General features: G+C 42.5%; 1 protein-coding gene across 1 annotated transcript; it reads left to right on the plus strand.

Annotated features, from left to right (window-relative positions):
• The first annotated feature begins 15 nt into the window (after positions 1–15).
• LOC110525868 (phosphatidate cytidylyltransferase 2) lies at positions 16–22,035 on the plus strand. The gene is made up of 13 exons (XM_021606340.2): positions 16–266; positions 3,188–3,330; positions 3,791–3,887; positions 4,492–4,589; positions 5,128–5,267; positions 6,433–6,491; positions 13,890–13,972; positions 15,881–15,968; positions 16,108–16,176; positions 16,266–16,418; positions 17,068–17,187; positions 17,472–17,575; positions 19,351–22,035. The coding sequence occupies exons 1-13, from the start codon at positions 201–203 to the stop codon at positions 19,472–19,474; spliced, it is 1,344 nt and encodes a 447-aa protein (XP_021462015.1). The 5' UTR covers positions 16–200; the 3' UTR covers positions 19,475–22,035.
• The last annotated feature ends 4,610 nt before the right edge of the window (positions 22,036–26,645 follow it).

Below are 26,645 nucleotides of genomic sequence, written 5' to 3' on the forward strand. Positions count from 1 at the left end.
CAGACCATTTAGCAACTTCGGGAAACGACTTTGTGGGAGGGGCAACGCAGTGAAAGGAACGTGCATCATCTGGGGCAAAGAATAATTTCTGTCGAACCAAACGGGCGTATTTGTTATTTAGCAAGCTAGCAAAGGTTATAAAATAGCTAGCAAGCCGTAACATACACTCCTCTGTAGTAGCCTGGACAAGAGTTGCACAAATGACAGAGCTACGGCACCGCGGAACGACGGAAAACGACCTACAACATCAACAATCCGAAGACAAGGTACGGAGTGTTTATGGATTGCCGTTTGGACAGACCGCTAGCTAGCTAGCCAAGGGAAGAGAAACATCCGCTACATGCACATGATGCAGCGAGACCCTTCCACACATTATGATATAGTAATTATAGCACATGTTTTAGCTAGTAAACTATATCTAGTGTAAAATGCAAGTTAGCTAGTTGACCAGCCACGTCTGCAATTAATACATTTGCGCTAGCTTGCTATCAAAACATAGATAAAATGTTAACAACATGATATGGATGCTGATTTGCTGCTAACATTAGTTCTAACATGAAAGGCACTCGTTTACTTCAGTGGTTAGCTGTTTATCTATCTTATCTAACGTTAACGTTTGCCTGTGTTGCCAGGTCAAAGAGGGCAGCTAAAGTTAGGTATTCAATTGATTAAATCGAAGATCGTTCCATGTCATTTCAGCAGGCCATAACACCCACCATCTCAGATGGTTCTGAAATCGTTTCTGTAGTTAGAAACAGGTACGATTAGTATTCACGCAATATTATTTTGTTTAAATATAATTTGATCTCTGAGAAATCAATGCACTTGATCAAATTATTTCAACAAAAATAATGTTGCTGGAATGATAATCTTATCTGTTTACTTTCTATCAACAGAAACGATTTCAGAACAATCTGATGGTGGGTGTCAATCCTCTTGTTCTTTTTGAGGTGGAACGACCTTCAATTTGGTCATAAACTCTGCCTAGTTTTTCCAATGTATGGGTTGGATTTCAACTCAAACGATAGCTAGGCTGAAATGAAAAGGCCAATCAACTCTGCAGGAAGGACAACCCACATACACATTTGTAGCCACATACAAATAGACTTCCATGACTGCCTCAACTTAGCTAGTGTGCACCAACAAACGAACATGGTTCAAGCACACCAAGACAGTCGTGAAGAGGGCACAACAAAACCTATTTGCCCCCAGGAGACTGAAAAGATTTGCCGTGGGTCCTCAGATCCTCAAAAGGTTCTACAGCTGCACCATCGAGAGCATTCTGACTGGTTGCATCACTACCTGGTATGGAAACTGCTTGGCCTCCGACCGCAAGGCACTACAGAGGGTAGTGCATACGGCCCAGTACATTTCTGGGGCCAAGCTACCTGCCATCCAGGAACTCTATACCTGGCGGTGTCAGAGGAAGGCCCTAAAAATGGTCAGACTCCAGCCATCCTAGTCATAAACTGTTCTCTCTGCTACTGTATGGCAAGCGGTACCGGAGCGCCAAGTCTAGGTCCAAGAGGCTTCTAAACAGCTTCTACCCCAAAGCCATAAGACTGCTGAACATCTAATCAAATGGCTACCCAGACTATTTGCATTGCTCCCCATACCCCCCCTTTTACGCTGCTGCTACTCTCTGTTATTATCTATGCATAAGTCTATACATAAGTCACATTAATAACTCAACTAACCGGTACCCCCGCACATTGACTCTGTACCGACCGGTACCCCCTCTATATAGCCTCTTCATTGTTATTTTACTGCTGCTCTTTAATTATTTGTTTCATTTTTTCATATATTTTTTCTTAACTGCATTGTTGGTTAAGGGCTTGTAAGTAAGCATTTCACTGTAAGGTCTACTTGTATTCGGCGCATGTGCCAAATAAAATGTGATTTGATGCCCGTTGTGGGCTCTTTTGAAGAAAGAAACATTAGTTATATGTTAAAGTCAAGGGTGTTCATAAGTTCTAATAAAGATAGATAGTGTCCAGCAGCTTTGGTGTGTATTGCCTGTTCTCTAAGTCGACACAGTTCCACTGTGGGGCTTTATTAGATTTTCAGTGTCCCTACACATCACCTTGCATTCCTGCTTCAGTAGAATGTAGTCCTGGGTGGCTTGGCATAGGGCCTTGCATTGTGGTTTTTGATCAGTAATTGACATTACTTCCAATCTGGGTTTGACTGGTGAAGAGAAGGATAGTGTTAACAACTGTCAGGCAGGCCTGTGTTGTGCTAGTGGTATAGAGCTGTGGTGCTGTGCTGTCTATGGTTCGGTTTAGTCATATGTCACTGTAGGAGTTCCCTGACTGCAGATGCAACTTTCCATGGAAAACAAGTTGTCTGTCATCTGCACCCTCAATGTTTTGTTGTTGTTGAAACCATATGAGCCAAATTTAGAAGAGTAGGCCTAAGCTTGCATGATTGACAGGAGTCAAAAGACAAGGTAGAAATAGCATAGGCCTACATTACTTACTTAACATGGTTGAATAAATCTTTTGCTTCTGATGTGAAACGGGAAAGAGTGTAGTGGTACTCTTTCCTACACAGGAAACATGAAAATTGTCTCTTCAGTAGCAGGAGTGTTGTTTGTGTGAAAGGAGGGGCTATTTTTAACCAAGGCACCCTGACTGACGTGATATGGTCTCCATGGAAACCAGCGAGCCTGGAGGATCCATCAGCTTGATGGCTACTGCTGTGTGTGTGTGTGTGTGTGTGTGTGTGTTTGCAACCAAGATAGAAATCGTGTAGGCTAACAGCTATCTGTTGTGTTATTAGGAGGTTAGACAAAAGTGTTACTTTGGTAGCGCCCGGGGGGGGAGCGACAACGAGGACTTTACAGCAGTCTGCTGTCTCCTGATAACACATTTTGGTGACTGTTACCACGGAAAAGTAGAGGGTCATCCAGATTAATGCAGTTTCACAACAAAAGCTCTCAGAGCATCAAGGGGCAGACAGACACTGAAATATATTGATTTCTCTGTCGCTATCAGACCTACATTTATCATGCAGAATATCCTAACACCAAATCAGGAAAGCTCTACAAGATTCCTTGCAATGTTTTTATTCACTGACAAAAAAAAATTGAGCTAGAAAGGAAGTGTGAGAGCATTCCTCATAGGTAGCTAGCTGTGTTTATTTACATTGTCTGACTCACTCTCTCCCCGTCTCTGTCTCTCTTTAGGGATCTGAGAATGAGGGGAAAGCAGAGAAGGATGGGGCATCTGACAGTGAGAGCAAGCCTGATACAGGACCCCCGGGAGTGCCAGTCCCTGCTGATGACACCCCCGAAGTCCTCAACAAAGCCCTTTCTGGACTGTCCTCACGGTAAACACTACCAAAGTAACAGATTTCTATTTACTACCTTCTCATGGTAATCCCAACATCCAGTTTGGGAATTGTTTAGAGCAAGGGAAAGATCATAGTTTCACAACACACGGTGCCTGAGTCCCACAGGGTTCGGGTTAAAAGTAGTGCCACTTTATAGGGAATAGGGTGCCATTTGGGACACACAAAGCCTAAATCATTTTTTTTGTACTGTTTTCTGTTGCTCCTCCTTCCTAACAACATCCTGCTGTTCAGTCATGGATAATTGAATGCTTATGAAACCGCACCTGATATACTCAATATAATTCCTATTGATCTGTGTCGGCCTATATTGACATTCTTTAGGAATGTGTTGGTCAACAAATATCTTGGATGCTTATTGTTCCCCTCTTCATTTCACTGTGTTCATTTCACAATCTATTAAACACCGCATACGGGTATTAACTGTGTGTGTTCTCAGATGGAAGAACTGGTGGGTGCGAGGGATCCTGACTCTGGCCATGATCTCCTTCTTCTTCTTCATCATCTACCTGGGCCCCATGGTGCTCATGCTGATTGTGAGTGCTCTTCCTCCCTCCCTAAGCCTCCTGTCAGTCCAGTTTGTTAGCCGATCACAAATCGCTCCCTACCCCGCTCCCTTGGCCCCTCGCCGTTTCCAGATCAGTAGGTTCAGGATAGGTAAAAGCAGTGCATCGGTGGCACTTCTACCATGTTGCTAACACACCTTACAGATCTGCAGAAACAAAGCGCTAGGAGAGGGTGAGGGATTTAATTGGGTCTGTCCTTTAATAGTTTCAGGTTCAGAGTGTAGGTCAGTGGAAATAACATGCTTTTCTTTGCTCTGCTTTAATGGTCTGTTGGACTTGCTGGGAGGGAGAAAGCATGCTGCCACATCGACACTGCAGGAACTAAATCGAGAACACAAACTCTAAATGGTCATAGCACAAGACATGTCCAAATGTGTATGATTAAATTAGATGGTTTTGAGCAATGAGGAATCATACACAGACCAGATGCTGTTGTCAGAGCGATATCAAATGTATGGTAGGGGAATTCCATGTAGATGATACCAACACTCAGACAGTCATCGGCAAACCTCAGTAATTTATTACAGACCCGTTGTATATTTGCAGTAATATTGGATTATCTGTCTCTGCCCAGGTGCTGTGTGTGCAGATCAAATGCTTCCAAGAAATCATCCACATTGGTTACAGTGTGTACCACTCCTACCACCTGCCCTGGTTCAGAACGTTGAGCTGGTGAGACACACACACACACACACACACACACACACACATACACAGTTCTATGACTGTGTTTAAGGTTAAACTGCAACTAACCATTTGGCCACCCAAAATAATGAATTGCATGTTTTATTTCATTGCAGACTTCCTGAGATTTGTTGGTCTTGGTAATGTTTACCCACTTTAGTGTTTATCTAGCTTATTAAACCAATCAGCAGATAGACTATATCATGTTTGTTAGCTGATCAAATTGAGTATATAGAAGTGTAGTTTTTTAACCAACGTAGTGGGGATGGTATTTGTAGTATGATCGTGGTCTCCTGCCATTCACATTGCACTATGTTGGAAAAACCTGGTGAAAAGCTCTTAACATTATTGATGTAAATATTGAACCCATAATGTCCCTTAATGGCTTCAGATGCATGCAAACTCCAAAGTTCACCTTTACACCAGACTTTTCTAGACTGGAGTGCATAGTGCAGTTGATCTGTGTTCTGTGTTGCAACAGTTCTGACCTCCCCTTCCTCCTTCCCCTCCTCATCCTCCCCCTCAGGTACTTCCTACTGTGTGTGAACTATTTCTTCTACGGCGAGACGGTGACGGACTACTTCTCTAATCTGGTGCAGAGGGAGGAGCCGTTGCGCATCCTCAGCAAATACCACCGCCTCATCTCCTTTGCCATGTACCTCACTGGTGAGGCTGTGGCTCAAGTTCTAACTAGCTTCCTTGTGTTTTCCTTCCTGATCACTGATCTGGCCAGGCAGGATATATGGATATATGCTTTCAGGGAGTATTGAGTGAGACGGGAGGGAGAAGGGCAGTCCTCTTTTCCACTTTTAGTGTTGCTTTAGTCACTATTGGAGCTTCTGCAATTTCTATCAGTTTTTACCTGACTACGGGTTTGGTACAAGTCTCAAACGGAAGATCCACTGTGCTTCACTTGCTCCTCCCGCTTTCAGTCAGTTGGTGCAGCAGTATGGCAGTTAATGGCAGCAGGATGTGGTAAAGGCAGGCAGCACTTGACTCGCTAACGGCTGTTTTAGACTGCATGATCACACCTCGACTCCGTGCCTCAAGGTGAAAGGAGAGGAAAGGAAATACCCCACCCCTCCTTCATTCACTCCTCCCTTTGGGTACATATAAAAACCTGGCCAGGTCGTTTACTGTGGAAATGCTGACAATGCTGACAGGAAAAGGCTTTTAAGGTAATCGGGCCATATCCCCACTGCCAGATAATATAGAATGAGCTCACAGGGTCAGCTAGTTCTATAAAGATAAACTAGCAGAACACTGTGTGCTTTGTTCTAGCCTGGTCCCAGATCTGTTTGTGACGTGGCCGCCACAATGACCATAAAGTTGGCAAGACGGCACACACGGATCTGGGACCAGGCTAGCTTTGTTCTTCTCTGATGAAGCCCATCTAACCAAATCATGTGAATTGGATGGATGTCTTGCCATCCAATATTCAGATGTCCAAGTTGTCCTAACTGGATTATAGTCACATTGGCTTGATCTAATTTGTTTGATTCAGTAAAAGCCTCTTACTCAGAAGGCTGTCTTCTTACTCTGCTTTGGGGAAGAATAGAATTCTTGGAACTGTAAGAAATAAAGAGTTCGATGCTGCACATTCACATGATTGTCTTTTTATCTGTTACTGACTTTGGCAGGCTTTTAACCTCTGAACACAGAACCAAATTGGCATTAATGCGTCACTGAATATTGAGTTTTCAGGATGATATACAAGGATGCAGTTACCGGTCCTCAGTTTGAAAGCAAACAATGACAATAACTACTAAAAACAGGCTAACCCCAAAATGCTTTGTTGACTTGTTTCCCCTCTTCTTTGTGTTTTTTGCAGGTTTCTGCATGTTTGTGCTGAGCCTGGTGAAGAAACACTATCGCCTGCAGTTCTACATGGTGAGTGTTTGTGTGCATGTGTAGTGTACTGGGCATAGTGTTTGTGTGTTCTGTATTATATGAGCCTTCTTCCTCTTGGCTACTATTATGTTATTGATGTGGCCCGGCCTAAAAACGTGTAAGCCCTCCAACAGTGTTCTGGGTCCGTTCCAGGACATAAGACCAGGGCCTCATCCACAGTAGGGGTTCTTCTCTCCACCACATTGCTACTTTCAACTTGCTGTTGAAAGTTGTAATAGCAGATTGCACAAGGTTCCCCAATGCTGTAATGGGGGCCTGAGGGAAAAAGTTTGGGAACCCCAGATCTACAGTAACTTCAGAAAGTATTCATACCCCTTGACTTTCTCCACATTTTGTTGTTACAACCTGAATTTAAAATGGATTCAATTTATTTATTTGGCTTACACACATTACCCCATAATGTCAAAGTGGAATTGTTTTTAGAAAATTGTACTAATTAAAAGCTGAAATGTCTTGAGTTAATAAGTGTTCAAACCCTTTGTTATGTCAGGCCTAAATAAGTTCAGGACAAAACATTTGCGTAACAATTTATTTTAGGATAAGGCCTGTTTTTTCCTTTGGAAGCCAGGAGGCGGCTAGTATCAGCTACATTTATCCCTATACTAGACTATGGTGATATTTTATATATAATTGCTTCTGCTCAGTGTTTGAGATCAATTGACACCTTTACCACGGAGCAGTGAGATTTATTTTAAACTGTAAAACCATTACGCACCACTGCACTTTATATACCAGGCTTGGCTGGTCTTCTCTAGTCAATGGTATACTTTTATTTACAAAGACTATTAAAAACAAACAAAAAAATGTGTTTAAAAAAATTATATATATTTGTACTATTAGCCCTTTTTTCGCCCCAATTTCGTGATATCCAATTGGTAGTTAGTCTTGTCCCTTTGCTGCAACTCCGCTACGTACTTGGTAGAAAGCCATGCGTCCTCCGAAACACGACCCTGCCAAGCCGCACTGCTTCTTGACACACTGCTCGCTTAACCCAGAAGCCAGCCACACCAATGTGTCAGAGGAAACACCATCCAGCTTGGCGACCAAAGTCGGCTTGCAGGCGCCTGGCCCGCGACGAGTTGCTAGAGCGCGATGGGACAAGGAAATCCTGGCCGGCCAAACCCTCCCGTAACCCAGACGTCGCTGGGCCAATTGTGCACCGCCTCATGGGTCTCCCGGTCACGGCCGGCTCTGTCACCGCCTGGGATTGAACCCGGGTGCCTTAGACTGTTGCCCACTCGGGAGGCGACCAATGGGGACTCTAAAACAGTTAGTTAAATGACCACAATACTAACCTAATTGACAGAGTGAAAAGGAAACGTACGGAATAAAAATATTTAAAAACATGCTTCCTGTTTACAACAAGGCACTAAAGTAATACTGCAAAAAATGTGGCAAAGCATTTCACATTTTGTCCTGAATACAAAGTGTTATGTTTGGTGCAAATCCAATACAACACATTACTGAGTACCACTCTTCATATTTTCAAGCATAGTCGTGGCTGCATCATGTTAAGGGTATGCTTGTAATCATTAAGGACTGGAAATGGGAAACTGAATGATGCTAATCACAGACCAAGTTAGTTTTGACTTAACTCTGCTTGAAAATGTATGGAAAGACCTAAAAAAAATGGTTGTCTAGCAATGATCGTCGGCAACCAATTTGACAGAGCTTGAAGAATTTTGATCGGCAAATGTTTCACAATCCAGGTGTGGAGATCTCTTCGAGACTTACCCAGAAAGACTCACAGCTGTAACTGCTGCCAAAGGTGATTCTAATATGTATTGACTCAGGGGGTTGAATAGTTATCTAGTAAAGATATATTAGTGTTGTATTTTTCTTCCACTTAGAGGTTTGTTTTTTGTGTAGATCGTTGACAAAGAATGACAAATCAATTTGAATCCCACTTCGTAACACAACAAAATGAGGAAAAAAGGTGTGTGAATACTTTCTGAAGGCACTTTATCTGCTGCCTTTGTCTCTCTCTCTCTCTCTCTCTCTCTCTCTCTCTCTCTCTCTCTCACACTCACACACAGCTCGAGGCTTTGTGTTCTGAGCTCTGGCTTGACCATGTAAGGCAGTGAAAGAGCTGAGTGCTGCAAGGAAACACAGTGCATTCGGAATTTTGTTACGTTACAGCCTTATTCTAAATGGATTAAAACGTCAATCTACCCACAATACCCTATAATGACAAAGCAAAACCAGTTATTTTTAGAAATGTTTGCAAATATATATTAAAAAATAACTATCACATTTACACAAGTATTCAGACCCTTTACTCAGTACTTTGTTGAAGCACCTTTGGCAGCGATTACAGCCTCAAGTCTTCTTGGGTATGACGCTACAAGCTTTTAACAGCTAGGACCGCTATGTCTTGTCCCGGAATTCTGCTTAACAAAGGTTGAGGCCTGCTTGATAGAGATGCTAATCTGCTAGCCATCAAGCTAACGAAGTTGGTACTAAATTAGTTTTGCAATGGAGCCCTTTTTGTCTGGAGAAATAAATGAATGGTTTCAGCGCTATAGGAGCTGTATCTACTACGCTTTGTTTCGGGACAATCCGGATCACTGATAGTTCCAATGCAGCAATTGCTTCCTTGATCACACAGGTCGCCAGCCTTCGTAAGAAACTGGAAAAAACGCAGAGTGGAATGTGTACATTTTCTAAGCCGGTGGCTGGATGGCGTTCACGCTTGTTGGATTCCTTGTTTGTCGTTATCCAACTTGCCGGTGTTGCCCGGAGCTCCCCATTCAGTTGAAGGAGCACAGCAAGAGGAGCAAGGCAATCAACGATGGTCACATGTCACAAGCCGTGGAAGTCGAAGACAGCGACCTCCCGCAAAGCAGTTTAAACTCCCAACGAGAGGCCCAGAGTGGAATCAAACAAGGAATAGTTTCGCTCTCCTGGAGCCTGAGCTTCCTGCACGTTCATCGCTTCGGGTGCCTGTGCCTGCGGCCGCAGTGCCTACTACTACGATGTCGACGTCGGCAACCTTCAGCCCTGCTCTGGATCGAACGGGGCTTCTCCATCTGTCAGACGCCTGCAACGGGCTCAAGTTATCATGCCTCTCGCCCGTCCATAAAAGGTTCTCCGACTCCTGTGAACCGTGGGAGTGGGCAGATTTCCTGGTCCTTCTTGCCAGCTGTGATTTTTGGCAGCTCCATGGTAAGAAATGTGACCGCTCCTGGTGCAAAAACAATGTCCTATCCCGGAGCTCAAGTAAATTTACATTACTAAGCTGCTCCCGAATGTACTACGTCACGACATGGAAATCGACTCTATCGTAGTCCATGTGGGTTTTTAATGACATTATGAACGGCAGTTCTGAACAGTTGAAACTGGATTTTAAAAGAGCTGATTGACTCTGCTAGACACTAACAAAAGACCCATATCTGGACCTGTGCCCTCTCAATCGTGGCATTGAATGCTTTAGCAGGATTCTTTCTCCTCACAACTGGCGATGTGATTATTGCAGCTCAGTGAGTGTAACTTCTGACAATTTCGATACCTTTTGGAAACAAAACACATTTTATAAGGAGGATGGGATCCACCCAAATCATTTGGGTTCCTTTATCCTTTCACAGCGTTATAAGGCTGTGTTGAGACAATGACTTATCAATGACCCAAGCCCAGCTCAGCTAATCCCTACCATTTGTGATGCAGAATTGCCATAATTCTTCAGCAAATGTACATTACACCAGGGGCGTTGGTAGATACAATGTAACTAACCTAATTTATGTCCCTCTAACTGCCCTGAATGTCTCTGCTGATCCTACAGATATTGTATACTGTCATCATGTGCCTATGAACCAGAAATGTGCTTGAAAGCAGTATCCAGATCCACTGCCTGTAGTGATCATAATATAGTAGCCATATCTAGGAAAACCAAAGTTTATAATGCTGGGCCTAATATAGTGTATAAGATGTCATACAATACGTTTTGTAGTGATTCCTATGTTGATGTAAATATTTGTTGGTCCGTGGTGTGTAATGAGGAGCAAACAGACGCTGCACTTGACACATTTATGAAATTGTTTATTTCAGTAACTACTAAGCATGCACCCATTAAGAACATGTCAGTGAAAACAACTGTTAAATCTTGGATTGGATCTTGGATTGATGAAGTATTGAACATTTGTATGGTTGAGGGAAGAGGCAAAAGGAATGGCAAATAAGTCTGGCTGTTCAAACAAAATGGCAAGCAAATTTCAAAAGCATGTGACTAAACTGAATAAAAAGAAAACTACACTGAAACAAAGATAAATAACAAAGAATGATAGTAAAAAGCTTTGGAGCACCTTAAATTACATTTCGGAGAAAAAAGGCAAACTCAGCTCTATCATTCATTGACTCAGATGGCTCATTCATCACAAAACCAACTGATATTGCCAACTACTTCAATGATTTTTTTCATAGGCAAGATTAGCAAACTTAGGGATGACATGCCAGCAACAAACACGGACACTACACATCCAAGTATATCTGAACAAATTATGAAAGACAAGCATTGTAATTTTGAATTCTGTAAAGTCCTTGTCTATCAACAATGACAAGCCACTGGGGTCTGACAACTTTGATGGAAAATGACTTGAGGATAATAGCGGACGATATTGCCACTCCTATTTGCCATATGTTCAATTTAAGCCTACTTACTATAAAGTGTGTGCCCCCAGTCTTAGAGGGAAGTTAAAGTAATTTAATTTATTTCTAAAACTAAAAGCATTGTAAGTAGTAAATACAATTTGGAACAAATCATTCACTAAACCCTAATCCTCAACTAAATCTTGTAATAAAACATGTGGGAATTAAGCAGGTTGAGGACTGTCATGGTCAAAACATATTGATACAACAGTACCTAAAAGATGGGGAGAAGTCTGTCTGAAATAAAGCGCTGCCCTACCTTCTTAACAGCACTATCAACAATGCAGGTCCTACAGGCCTAGTTTTGTCACACCTGATCAGAACAAGGCAGCACGGCTGGTCCTTGGACATAGCCCGAGATCTAATAATATGCATGTCAATCTCTCCTGGCTCAAAGTGGAGAGATAGACTTCATCACTACTTGTATTTATGAGTGGTATTGACATGTTGAGTACACCGAGCTGTCTGAACTACTGGCGCTCATCTCGGCTACCCATACATACCCCACAAGACATGCCACGAGGTCTCTTCAAGTAACTGATGATGCCAGCAGTAAAATGTAGATTTAAATAAATAAGATAAAAATACACCTTATGGAACCTCGGGGACTGTGATTCCACACCAACATAGGAACAGACACATGCATACACTCACACGATAACACACACGCTATACACACACGTACACATGGATTTTGTACTTTAGATTAGCGGTGGGGTAGGTGCCTGAGGGGACATGGTGTGTTGGGAAATCTGTGAATGTATTTTAATGCTTTTAAAATGGTATAAACTGCCTAAATTTTGCTGGACTACAGGAAGAGTAATGGGGATCCATTAATAAATGCAAATGTTGAATGGGGAGCGTCGCTGCATAGCTATTTTCAGGTAATTTGGAGACTTGTCCCGAAGCCACTAATGTGTTGCCTTGGCTGTGTGCTTAGTGTCGTTGTCTTGTTTCGAAGGTACACCTTTGCCCAAATCTGAGCTCCTGAGTGCTCTGGTGCAGGTTTTCATCAAGGATCTCTCTCTACTTTGCTCCGTTCATCTTTCCCTTGATTCTGACTATTTTCCTAGGCACTGCCACTGAAAACCATCCATACAGCATGATGCTGCCACCACTTTGCTTCACCGTAGGGATGGTGCCAGTTTTCCTCCAGGTGTGACCTTTGGCATTCAGGACAAAGCATTCAATCTTGGGTTCATCAGACCAGAGAATCTTGTTTCTCATGGTCAGTGTCCTTTAGGTGCCTTTTTGGAGTGGCTTCCGTCTGGCCACTTTACCATAAAGGCCTGAATTGTTGGAGTGCTGCAGCGATGGTTGTCCTTCTGGAAGGTTTTCCCCTTCTCCACAGAGCAACTGGAGCTCTATCAGTGACCATCGGGATCTTGGTCACCTCCCTGACCAAGGCCCTTCTCCCTCGATTGCTCAGTTTGTCCGGGCGGCCAGCTCTAGATAGTGTCTTGGTGGTTCCAAACTTCTTCCATTTTAAGAATGATGGAGAACACTGTGTTCTTGGGGACCTTAAAAACTGCAGATGTGTTTTGCTACCCTTCCCCAAATCTGTGCTCTGACACAATCCTGTCTCTGAGCTCTACGGACAATTCCTTTGACCTGATGGCTTGGTTTTTGGTCTGACGTGCACTGTCAACTTTGGGACCTTCTATAGACCGGTGTATGTGCCTTCCCAATTCATATCCAATCAATTGAATTTACCACAGGTGGACTCCAAGTTGTAGAGCTCAAATATGAATTTCATAGCAAAGGGTCTGAGTACTTATGTAAATAAGGTCTTTTTTTATTTGCAAACATTTCTAAACCTGTTTTCGCTCTGTCCTTGTGTAGCTTGATGAAAGCAATGTATTTAATCAATTTTATAATAAGGCTGTAACATAACAAAATGTGGAAAAAGTTAAGGGGTCTGAATACTTTCCGAATGCACCGTACACTGCAGTAACACATCAATCGGTGAGAGGGAGTGAGCTCTGAACACCTGCATTAAAGCTAAACTGCCACACACTGACTGGCCTGAGGACTTCGTCTACAGCGGTATTTAAATTTTACCCAATCACATTTATTTATAAAGCCCTTTTTACATCAGCCAATGTCACAAAGTGCTGTACAGAAACCCAGCCTAAAACCTCAAACGGCAAGCAATGCAGACGTAGAAGCACGGTGGCTAGGAAAAACTCCCTAGAAAGGACAAAACCTAGAGGGGAACCAGGCTATGAGGGGTGGCCAGTCCTCTTCTGGCTGTGCGGGGTTGAGATTATAACAGAACATGGGCAAGATGTTCAAACATTCATAGATGACCCTTAGGGTCAGATGAGGTCCAGAGTACTGCTGGTTTTCTATTCTACCTGATAATTAATTGCACCCACCTGGTGTCCCAGGTCTAAATCAGACCCTCATTAGTGGACAAGAATGGGAGGGGGAGGTTTAAGCAGTGAAACTGGCTTCCAGGTCCAGATTTGAACGTGAGTGGTTCTAGGATCTGTTTGTGTTGTTGCAAAGACCACAGAGCAATGATGACACGCCTATAAGTAAGGATTGCTCTGCCAAATGCCATTCACGTCATTAACACTTAGAAATAAGCAGAGATGTGTAAATACCACAGTAATTGAATCATTTTCTTCCAACTTTTGGGTTCCTCAATATCACTTTTCTATAGAGATCCTATACTACACGATCTTAAGACAATATATATATGTATGTAATTCTGTTTTTCCTCCCTGACAGTTTGGCTGGACTCACGTAACTCTGCTGATCGTTGTGACCCAGTCCCACCTCATCATCCACAACCTGTTTGAGGGAATGATCTGGTAAGGAATGTCCCTGCCTCTCCCTCTCTCACATGCACACACACAGCCCACAACATATAGCACACAGAGAACATAACTATTGTAAACAGCAATGCTAATCAGATCTCTGACCACTAGTTGGTTTCCACTGTATGGGAGGGCAAATTCAGTGGTTGTGTCTAAAATGGGCTATATAGGGACTAGGGTGTCATTTGGGACATACCCAGAGGTTAATACATGGAGTGTTTTCACTCAGCCCACTCTTTCTGTTCTGTACAGTGGGAGGTAGAGGTCTTCACGGGCCTGTTCCCGAACAGACCTGGTCGGATCCAGACCCGGTCCAATCGGATCTGAGTGATGGAACAGCAGAAAATAAATGTTTTAAGCTATTTTATAGGGATAGCCCCCTTTTTTTTTCTTTTTTTTTTTAAATAAAGTTTTCGCCCAAATCTAACTGCCTGCTCAGGCCCTGAAGCAAGGATATGCATATTCTTGGTACCATTTGAAAGGAAACACATTGAAGTTTGTGGAAATGTGAATTGAATGTAGGAGAATATAACACAATAGATCTGGTAGAAGAAAATACAAAGGGGGAAAAACATTTTTTTTCCTACCACCATCTTTGAAATGCAACAGAAAGGTCCCAAATCTAGCCATCACAATTCCGATGGTGTCCACAAGAGGGCAGCAGTGTATGTGCCAAGTTTCAGACTGATAACTTGAAGTATGAGTAAGCTACATGACATTTAGTGTGATGTCACCCAGGCACATTTTGGCAAATCGTGAAGGACACATTTATATTACATGGTGAATTTATCAAACTTATCACGTGAAAAGTGTTTTGTTGTTAGGAGCGCTCAAACAATAGCATGGCATTTTTTTTCGCAGTAATAGCTACTGTAAATTAGACAGTGCAGTTATATTAACAAGAATTTAAGCTTTCAGCCGATATAAGACATTTATATGTACCGACATTTGTTGTTTCTCTAAAATGTGAGATCATGACAGACGGCGCTACATGATTTACAACTGTCCTGTTGACTGAACGCCTATCCATAAAGAAGTTCCGGAGCTAATAAAGTCAGTGAGGAGGGAGCGACGAGAGAGGTGCCGCTCTAGCATGCTGGGGAGGGGCTGTACTGTGAGCGAGTGTTCCTGGGGAGCAGGCATGGAGAGAGGAGACTGCAACAAGCCGACTCGCACTATAGTAGCGTCAAACCGGGAGAAGTTAGTTAAGCTAGCTAACGTTAGGCTAATTGAGGTTGCAGTTCATGCACCATCTCATCCTACCGTTACAAATAACTTAATTCAGAATGTAAAGTAGCAGCCTACCTGTTGGCTATTGGTCGTTGTAGCCTATCCTCCTCCTTTAACTTTTAATTCCGTCTTCCATTGATTAGATATCTCCTAACTTTCGCCACGCACGGTGGATCTATGACTGTAGCCTATTGACCGCTTTGTGATTGGACGGCAACACGCGCCACCCTCCACTCTCGTGAAACGCAATAGCAGCAGCATACATTATAACATTTCTCTACTGCAGCAGTCGCGTTCAGATCTGTACGGTCAGTCCAATTTACACACACCAGTGACAATCATATCAGATCGGATCCAGATCCATGACATGTATTTAGAATTCTGGATCCGGACCCGCTCTGGTCCCAGGTCAGTTCTCGGTTATTCGGGTACGGTGGATCCGTGAAGACCTCTAGTGGGAAAGCCGACTGCAGAGTGAAAAATACTATTAGCTGATGTAATTGCACCATGGCAGGGGCTTGTTTACAGAACATTCAGGGAAATGAACGGTGTAGAAGAGACACGCTCTGTCTCTTGTAGAGTAAATAGTTGTCTGCGCTATGCACAACGTACGACACTCCATTGAATATGCCCCAGTTGTTGATACCAGTTCCTCTCTCCTTCTCTGTCTAGGTTCATCGTGCCCATCTCCTGTGTGATCTGCAATGACATCATGGCCTACATGTTTGGCTTCTTCTTTGGACGTACTCCACTCATTAAGGTTAGCAAGACTGGCACTGTCAGTCACACAGCTATGGTCAACAGGCAACGTAGCGATCCTATGAATATGTCATGGGTACGTTGCATCTTCCAAGGTTTGAACACTCTTTAATGTGTTAACGTGGCTGTGTTCCGTGCAGCTGTCTCCTAAGAAAACCTGGGAGGGCTTCATTGGCGGATTCTTTTCAACTGTTGTGTTTGGGATCCTGGTAAGAAATTGCCATAACTAAGTGCAAAAGTTTTGTATTTAAATGTGTCTATTAGTCTTATCTTACTCCCTTTCTCCTGCTCTATCCAGTTGTCCTATGTGATGGCGGGCTACAGCTTCTTTGTGTGTCCGGTGGAGTTTAACAGCGACCGTAACAGTTTTGAGGTGGACTGTGAACCCTCTGACCTGTTCCAGCTGCAGGACTATGCCCTGCCTGCCGCCCTCGAGTCCCTCACTGGATGGGTGAGTCTGATCTGTTCTCTCTCCGTCTGGTTGGCTGGTCTCTGCTTATGATCTCTGTCTGGTCTAAGGTGCACCAGAGAGAACATTTAAAAAAACAAAACATTTTTAGAGTTAATTTTGTGCAAGTCTACACATTTTTGCCATGGGTTGGAGAGAGAATGTTGCTGTTTTAAAGCTAGTTTGCTCCAATTATACACATTTTGCTATTGGGCAGAGAGAAGATTTGCAGTTTTTAATATGATATCTGAGTGAGACTGACTAACGAAATCAATGGTGGCCCCACGGGCTTTAATTTGACCTTGATTACTACGAGTTTAGATAGCTGGCCGCTAGACTAAATTACCAATCTGAAAAAATGTTAGCCGACATGGGCTGAGTGACTATCAGTGACCGACATAACAAGAGAGAAACTGTTGATACACAACCACATTTTGAAATGGCACCTTACGCATTCTACTATTCCACTATTCTAACTCCAACGTTAAGTTGAGACCCAGAGTTCCAAAAAAATAAAATACATTGATCTGAGGGCCTTCAAAACAGTTTCCCTTCCCTGTCCTAAATGTCTCCTTATTTGTCCTATTTTTGTCGAAACGGTTTGACCATATGTGAGACCAGTTTAACGTCTCTCTTCTCTCTCTGTCTCCAGCCCACACTGCGCCTCTACCCATTCCAGATTCACAGCATCTCCCTGTCTGCCTTTGCCTCCCTCATGGGACCTTTCGGAGGCTTCTTTGCCAGCGGCTTTAAGAGGGCCTTCAAGATCAAGGTGACTGTCAGAACCCCTCACCACTGTTATCACTGGGCCCGGTGGACTCACTAGAATTGAGTAGCCTTAGTTGGCCGTGCTCATGATCTATGCTTCCGGAACCACTTGGTTGTTTCACCGTAGTTTGTGATCCACTGTAGTTTCACGCCGTCTCTGCATTGCCTTACTTTTGACTTTGCTTGAGCAAAGGGTCTCCGAAGTGCACCAGCTGTGTGTTATGTTGTCCTCTGCTCTGATGCCCTATTGCCCTGATGTCACCATGTCCGTCTGGCCTGTTATTCCAGGACTTTGCCAACACAATTCCCGGTCACGGTGGCATCATGGACCGCTTCGACTGCCAGTACCTCATGGCTACGTTCGTCAACGTCTACATCGCCAGCTTCATCAGGTAACTAGCTAGAACACCACAGGCTTATTAATTGCTTTGGCTGACAATGCTGATGTGTTAACAGGTGAAAACATATATAATTATATTTAAGTAATACGGCGCGGGGGGGTGTGGTATATGCTCCCCAAGAACACAGTGGCCTCCATCATTCTTAAATGGAAGCGGTTTGGAACCACCAAGACTCTTCTTAGTACTGGTCGCCTGGCCAAACTGAGCAATCGAATGAGAAGGGCTTTCAGAACCAGATGTCCACTCTGAGGAACTCTGGAGCTCAATCAGGCCTTTATGGTAGTGGCAAGATGGAAGCCAAGCGGGCACATGGCACATGACAGCCCGCTTGGAGTTTGTCAAAAGGCATGAGAAGCAAGATTCTCTGGTCTGTTGAAACCAAGATTGAACTCTTTGACCTGAATGCCAAGTGTCACGTCTGGAGAAAACCTGACACCATCCCTACGATGAAGCGTGGTGGTGGCAGCATTATGCTGTGGGAATGTTTTTCAGCAGCAGGGATTGGGAAACTAGTCAGGATTGAGAGAAAGATGAACAGAGCAAAGTACAGAGATCCTTAATGAAAACCTGCTCAGGACCCAAGACTGGAAGGTTCACCTTCTAACAGGACAATGACTCTAAGCACACAGCCAAGACAATGCAGGTGTGGCTTTGGGACAAGTCTCTGAATGTCCTTGAGGGGCCCAGTCAGAGCCCGGAATTGAACCCGATCAAACATCTCTGGAGAGACCTGAAAAGCTGTGCAGCAACACTCCCCATCCAACCTGACAGAGAGGATCTGCAGAGAAGAATGGGAGAAACTCTCCAAATCCAGGTCTGCCAAGCTTGAAGCATCATACTTAAGATGACTCGAGGCTGTAATCGCTGCCAAAGGTGCTTCAACAAAGTACTGAGTAAAGGGTCTGAATACTTATGTAAATGTGATATTTCAGTTTTTTATGTTTAATACATTTGCAAAAATGTATAACCTGTTTTTGCTTTGTCATTATGGGGGTAGAATTGTTTTAGTTTTTGAATATGGCGTTAATGTAACAAAATGTGGAAAAAGTCATTCATACTTTCTGAATGCCATATCAAACTCCCCCGAGGTGCCTTATTGCTATTATAAACTGGTCACCATCGTTGAACTACTGGCGCACAGCTCGGACACCCATGCATACCCCACAAGACATGCCACGAGGTCTCTTCACAGTCCCCAAGTCCAGAACAGACTATGGAAGGCGCACAGTACTAAATAGAGCCATGGCTACATGGAACTCTATTCCACATCAAGTAACTCATGCAAGCAGTAAAATTATATTTTTTAAATATTTTTTTTAACAGATAAAAAAAACAGAGGGGACTGTGAAGCAACACAAACATAGACACGTACACATGGATGTTGTATTGTATATATGTGGTAGGGGCCTGATGGCACAGTCTGTGAATGTATTGTAATGTTTTTAAAATGTTATGAACTTCCTTAATTTAGCTGGACCCCAGAAAGAGTAGGTGCTGCCTTAATAAATACAAATACAACAGTAAAAATAAAGGTTTTCATACCTGTGCTGTATCGTCTGATATACCACGGCTGTCAACCAATCAGCATTCAGGGCTCCAGCCACCCAGTTTATAATTTGTGATTCTCTCCCAGTGGATCTGCTGTTGTATAGAGACATGAGCTGCAGCCTCAACCAGTTTGACTAACCAGGCCTTTCTTGGAGACCTCTTTGTGCTGTCAAAATATCGCCCTGTATGTGATCCGTTGTGTAATCTTCTGTCTCCAGGGGCCCTAACCCTGCCAAGGTGGTCCAGCAACTCCTAGCCCTGCGCCTGGACCAGCAGCTCCACATCTTCAACTCCCTTAAGACCCACCTGACAGAGAGGGGTCTGCTGGAGGAGGAAGCCTAGGACCCCCACGGTCAGGGCCGGGGTCACCCTACTGGGGCTGGGAGGGCAGCCCCCTGGCACCAGAAAGCCCTGGAGGTGTGGGAAGTAGTGTAGCGCTTGTGTGAGAAAATAACTCCAGCCTTTGGGTCATTCCATTTTGTGTGTGTGTGTGACAGAGAATGTGTACATTATGACAGTGTGTCCTAAACTGTTTTCCTTCAGTGTTTCAGGTTGTCTGAGTTACTGTACCTGTTTATTTAGTCATGTCAGCCATATTATCTACAACAGTCATGCCACTTTGTGTACCACAATGAGGTCAGATGTACATTTCCACATGTATACAGGATATTCTATACCTTTAGTGTGTGTGAGAATATTTCATGATACATATATGTTTTAATGCACTGCTCAACATACTCACACTGTATTGTCCTCATCCTGTCACCCTGCCTGTTTTATTCACTTCATTCGTTGTAATAATTGTTTGTATTTATAATATTGGTGGTTAAGTTTTTACATTGGTATCTTCCATTAAATCTGTGTTTTGTCTATGTGCATTTTACCCCACAGAGATTCACTCTGCTAATGGCATATGTCATGCTGCATATGTGTGTGTCTCTCTGGTTCCCAAATGGCACTCTATTTCCTATACACTACACTACTTTTGATCTGAGCCCTATTGGCTCCCTGGTCAAAAGTAGTGCACTATAAAGGGTGTCATTGTAGCCACTCATGCTTCACCTGCAGCTTCGTTCACATCCAGCCAAATGGTGTGTGTGTGTGTGTGATGTCATGTGGGGGTAGAACCATTAGAGGAAGTGGACTGTCTAAATTAGGAACAAAACACCACTAGGGATTTGACCGGATTATTGAGTATGTCATTAGTGTTACGGAATGGAGGTCAAGGGTCAAACTGTTTCCTGCACTGGATGGCGTACACAGTTGTAGAATGACAAATGAATAGTATAGGAAGACTAGTTGGTATTTCACAAAATATTTCATTGCCATTTCTGATAGTTTACTACACAGTTGTCTGCCTTAATGTAAGAGGTTTTATGTAAAAGATTCTTATTTGTGTGGGACTGATATGTTAGGGTTTTAGCGATGGTTATTTATTTGCCAATCAAGTTCCGTTATCAAAGATCAGTTCATGGTGGATGACAGCCAGAGCTGTTTTGAACAAAAATATAAAGTTAACACTTTCAAAGATTTTACTGAGTTATACTTCATAGAAGGAAATCAGTAAATTTATAAAAATTCATTAGGCCATAGTCTATGGATTTCGCATGACTGGGCAGGGGTGCAGCCATGGGAGGGCATACTGTAGGACCCACCCACTGGGGAGCCAGGTCCAGCCAATCAGAATGTGTTTTTCCACACAGACGCTCCCACAGGTGGAGGTCCTGGGCTGGCGTGGTCTGCGGTTGTGAGGCCGGTTGGATGTACTGCCAAATGATATAAAACGATGTTGGAGGTGGCTTATGGTATAGAAATGAACCTTCAATTATCTGCCAGCTGCTCTGTTGGACATTCCTGCAGTCAGCATGCCAATTGCACACTCCTTCAAAACTGTGGGTCTGGAATTGTGTTGTTTGACAAAACGGCACTTTTTATTGTCCCCTGTACAAGGTGCACCTGTGTAATGATCATGCTGTTTAATCAGCTTCTTGATATGCCACACCTGCCAGGTGGATAAATGATCACTAACAGTGTAAACACATTAGTGCACAAAGTTTGAGAGAAATAAGCTTTTTGTGCATATGGAACATTTATGGGATCATTTATTTCAGCTCATGAAAAATGTGACCAACACTTTACATGTTGCGTTTATGTTTTTGTTCAGTGTATAAATACTGTATCTCTTTCTCTCTATATGCGCCATGTATTTCTGGTTCCGATGGCCACTGTTGAGGTTCTAATAGGAATGAGTGAGATGGGACACCGTCCATGTTTACATCAGCGTTTGTAATTGAAGAATAGTTACAAATGACCACCATACTTTAAAAAATATATGTTTTAATCTTCTAAGAGGCAGACACACACTTGTTTTCAGCTGTTATAGAGTGTTATATAGGAAGTGCCAGGCTGGTGGAGTGAATGCTGTGTACAGTTTCCAAAGCTATGGGACAGTAATGGAGTCACATAATCACTTTGCTAGCATTTCATGCTAACGATTTTTGCACTGCCAAGTCTGCTCCCTCTCAGACCACACTACCACAGCCTGATAGTACAAACTCTGGCAGTGTGTCCCAAATGGCAGCCTATTCCCTATATACTGTACTGCTTTTGACCAGAGCACTGTGGGCCCTGGTCGAAAGTAGTGGACTATAAAGGGAATAGCGTGCCATTTGGGATGCAACCCCAGGCTCACAGATAATGCTCATGGTTACACACCCCTCCAGTGGGTCGAGAACAGTAGTAACACCTATTTCATAATCAATCTCACCAGGTGAACTAAGAATATATTTTGTAAAGCTACATAAAAGCTACAGATGCTGTTGATGTATTTCCTCCTGGTTGCCATTGTGAGATCACCACCAAGGGGCTTTTGTGGTCACATGAACATAAATGGTTAAACTCTTCTCCTTGGTTGTACCCGGTGTCAAGTGTTCATTTACAAGGACCAGTCTATAGACCAATCTGAGTGTGATATGACATTAATGGTGTTAGTGGGGAAACCAGGGCCTGTATTCTTTAAAGCTACAATATGTAACTTTTTGGGCGACCCAACCATATTCACATCGAAATGTGAGTTATAGGTCTGTAATTCTCATTGAAAGTACGTCTAAAAAGCGGTAGATATGTTCTATCTATTTCTATTCTTCGCATTCTTAAGTTTTGTTTTTGGGTCTTTTACTTTAAGTTTTGTAAACCAGCTTCAAACAACTGAAAATACAATATTTTTGTTTATGGAAAATATATTTCACAGCGGTTTAGATGGTACAATGATTCTTTACTACACTATACTTGCTTGTTTTGCAACATAAACTGAAATTAGGCGAACTATTAGCATTTTAGCAACCAGGAAATGATGAAGCAATTTCTGCATCTTTATGTGTCTCAGAGTAGTAGTGCTGTCTGATCTAGGATCAGATAAGCCTTTAAGATCATAGTGGATAAAATTATATGAACAGCGAGGACAAAATCCTAGATCAGCACTCCGACTCTGAGATGCTTTACGAATACGGCCCGAGGCTCATCTATCTATGAATATTAGGATTTTATGTGTTTAATTGAATAGATGGGTGTGTTGCAGGCTGACTGACCCACATACAGATTATCTTTCACTCTGACTGATCACATAGGGCCCGATGCTGATTTACTGTATAACCAGTCGATCATCAATTGATGCCATATGTGTACAGTAACTCGGGATTGGGCCCATGTTGTAGACTGATACATTATATTTGGAGTAGCCTAGGTCTAATTATATCAAGCCAAGCCTCATGCATCTTGAACTTGAACAATCACTAGCTACAAAGATATTGAAAAGGTACCTCCGTTTCTGTCAGTAAAATGTTTTATGTAGGATTGAGTATCATAAGTATCACATTTTATTCTGTGAATGTAACAGGAAAAGAAACAAAGCAATATCAAGTATAAATGTAGGCTGTGAAAAGTCCATGTAGGATCCTATACTTACAGGAAGGGGGGATAATGGGGAATCCGGTGACTAAAAAGACAATGAGGTATGTTTCGTATTGGGCAAGCGTCTGCATTACTCTACACCTCCACTGCCATTATGTCTCTGTGCTTCACATCCTCACCTTCCATCCCATCTGTCTCCATTGATATGGAAAGCCCCTCGACAGAGGGAGACCTCTACACACTCCAAAAACCATGCAGCTCTACTCCTTGAAATGCCTACTTTAAACACACAGTACCCACATGTTACATGATTTTTACCCCCTATACATTTTTGTGATAATTATTTGATGTTATGTCAGTCTTCTCTACCTTGCCTGTTATTGTTATTCTGTGAATTGTATACTCTAGTGTACTGGTATTAAACTTACCTTTGTTTTTCTATATTATTATTATTATTATATCATCCAAATCCAGCAGTTTAGAAATTATATTCTCTATATTCTTCTGTTTTGTACATTTACATAACTCACACATTTAGCTAATGTTCAGAGAAATATTCAGGTAATATAGGACTAGAGGAGAGACTTTGTTCAAATACGCGTGTCGCTATTTTCTCTCTTATTGCTGTGGTATCTGGTGCATTAGCTAGTCTTGTATTTCCTGATATTGGCTGGTGTTGTCTGTCTATAGAAGCTCTTACTGAGTATGTGCTATCTGTGTGATGCGCTCAAGAAAGGGAACCTATTGCGATGTCTCATGATGTGTAGTTAAGGGAGGTATTAATAGAAGTAAAGTCGGAACCCAACCAGTGAGAAGGGGGTACATTTCCCTTGGACTTCATTGGTGGTACTAACAGTACTGTGCCAATACCATGTCTGTATTACAGATAGCTGCCACTAGAGTGCGCTAAAGGCTAAAATAGCTTTTTCATAATTGAGAGTCCTCTTTGGCCTATTTTTTGAGCCTCTGCCGGTATTGCACTTAAAAGCAGCAAGGTTATTATTCCATCTGCAACACTGCAGTTCGATGCATTCCATCTCCTGAAGGTTGAAAGGAAACCACTTATAGGGGGAAATGAGCATCATTATTCCTCCTTAGCGACTTGCTCTTACATAAATGAGAATTTCCCTCAGCAATAGGTTAATCATAATATTGAGCATACCTATTTTATGCAGCTCATGAAATAGGCTATCATTGTGCAATTTCCTATCACACAGTTCTATTTTAGTAGTATATGAATCTTACCAAGCTAGCCAGGACATTATGGAACGTATGCATACTGTTGAAGTCGGAAGTTTACATACACCTGAGCCACATACATTTAAACTCAGTTTTTCACAATTCCTGACATTTAATCCCAGTAAAAATTCCTTGTTTTAGGTCAGTTAGGCTCACCACTTTATTTTAAGAATGTGAAATGTCAGAATAATAGTAGAGAGAATGATTTATTTTAGCTTTTATTTATTTCATCACATTCCCAGTGGGTCAGAAGTTTACATACACTCAATTAGTATTTAGTAGCATTGCCTTTAAATGGTTTAATTTGGGTCAAACGGTTCAGGTAGCCTTCCACAAGCTTCCCACAATAAGTTGGGTGAATTTTGGCCCATTCCTCCTGACAGAGCTGGTGCAACTGAGTCAGGTTTGTAGGCCTCCTTGCTTGCACACACTTTTTCAGTTCTGCCCACAAATTTTCTATGGGATTGAAGTCAGGGCTTTGTAATGGCCACTCCAATACCTGGGCTTTGTTGTCCATAAGCCATTTTGCCACAACTTTGGAAGTATGCTTGGCATCATTGTCCATTTGGAAGACCCATTTGCGACCAAGCTTTAACTTCCTGACTGATATCTTGAGATGCTGCTTCAATATATCCACATAATTTTTTTTTCTCATGATGCCATCTATTTTGTGAAGTGCACCAGTCCCTCCTGCAGCAAAGCACCCCCACAACATGATGCTGCCACCCCCGTGCTTCACGTTTGGGATGGTGTTCTTCGGCTTGCAAACATAACGATGGTCATTATGACCAAACAGTTCTATTTTGGTTTCATCAGACCAGAGGACATTTCTCCAAAAAGTATGATCTTTGTCCCCATGTGCAGTTGCAAACCGTAGTCTGGCTTTTGTATGGCGGTTTTGGAGCAGGGGCTTCTTCCTTGCTGAGCGGCCTTTCAGGACTTGTTTTACTGTGGATATAGATACTTTTGTACCTGTTTCCTCCAGCATCTTCACAAGGTCCTTTGCTGTTGTTCTGGGATTGATTTTCACTTTTTTCATCTCTAGGAGATAGAACGCGTCTCCTTCCTGAGTGGTATGACGGCTGCATGGTCTTGTGGTGTTTATACTTGCGTACTATTGTTTGTACAGATGAACGTGGTACCTTCAGGCATTTGGAACCAGACTTGTGGAGGTCTACAATGTTTGTTTTATTAGGTCTTGGCTGATTTATGTTGATTTTCCCATGATGTCAAGCAAAGAGGCACTGAGTTTGAAGGTAGGCTTTGAAATACATCCACAGGTACACCTCCAATTGACTCAAATTATGTCAATTAGCCTATCAGAAGCTTCTAAAGCCATGACATCATTTTCTGGAATTTTACAAGCTATTTAAAGGCACAGTCAACTTAGTTACCTACACTTCTGACCCATTGGAATTGTGATACAGTGAATTATAAGTGAAATAATCTGTCTGTAAACAATTGTTGGAAAAATGACTTGTGTCATGCACAAAGTAGATGTCCTAACCGACTTGCCAAAACTATAGTTTGTTAACAAGAAATTTGTGGAGTGGTTGAAAAACGAGTTTTAATGACTCCAACCTAAGTGTATGTAAACTTCCTACTTCAACTGTACCTGCTATGTTTTGCTGTTCACACGTCGCATATACCCTCCTGTGGGTCTTGTTTCACTTTTGCTGTGATAGATATTGATATTTGATGATTTCTATGTTTTGTTATCATTATCATTGTATATTGTGTAATGATTTGTGTTCAATTGTATTTGATTTAGGAAACCGTTTGAAGTTGTACATTCTTGATAATGCCAGAAAATGTGCTTTGCCTTTCAGTAAATACCCTGTTCATGTTAGATGGCATGATCTGTGTGTTCTTCCCTGTATCTCTGAACTTCCCCGTTTTCTTATCTGCTAACAGCTCCAGTTATCATTAGCCCTCTAGAGTCGATTGACGCATTGGTGCATCAATCTAAGAAACATAATAAAATAATCTCCCCTTTGTCGTCGGAGGCGTCTCAATCCACTGCATCCACCGATGTCGCATTTACGCATCTGCGATGAAAGGAGGCAGAGCTAGAGCCGTGTTTCTCAGACCATGAGACATCCCGAAAAAATATATTATTATCTACTACTATTATGACCACTCTATGGAAAGGGGAAACTCTCACGAACACGATGACAGGGGTCACGGGACTCTTCTGAAGGAAACCGGTATCAGTTAAAAACATGATGGAAGTATGAAGGTAGTTTTGTGCCTACCCAAAAAAAGGGTTTAAAAAATTATATATATACAGTATCAGTAACATGTTTGGACCAACCAACTCATTCAAGGGTTTTCCTTAATTTTTTTTTCTACATTGTAGAATATT

The sequence above is a fragment of the Oncorhynchus mykiss genome, chromosome 6, assembly GCF_013265735.2.
Source record: "Oncorhynchus mykiss isolate Arlee chromosome 6, USDA_OmykA_1.1, whole genome shotgun sequence".
Lineage (NCBI taxonomy): Eukaryota > Metazoa > Chordata > Actinopteri > Salmoniformes > Salmonidae > Oncorhynchus > Oncorhynchus mykiss.

What these genes read in the sequence shown, in the direction of transcription:
- LOC110525868 (XM_021606340.2), top strand. Translation starts at nt 201, where the DNA reads ATGACAGAGCTACGGCACCGCGGAACGACGGAAAACGACCTACAACAT. An exon ending in CTTTCTGGACTGTCCTCACG is followed by an intron (nt 3,331 to 3,790) that starts GTAAACACTACC and finishes GTGTGTTCTCAG; the next exon opens with ATGGAAGAACTGGTGGGTGC. An exon ending in GACGTACTCCACTCATTAAG is followed by an intron (nt 15,969 to 16,107) that starts GTTAGCAAGACT and finishes TGTTCCGTGCAG; the next exon opens with CTGTCTCCTAAGAAAACCTG.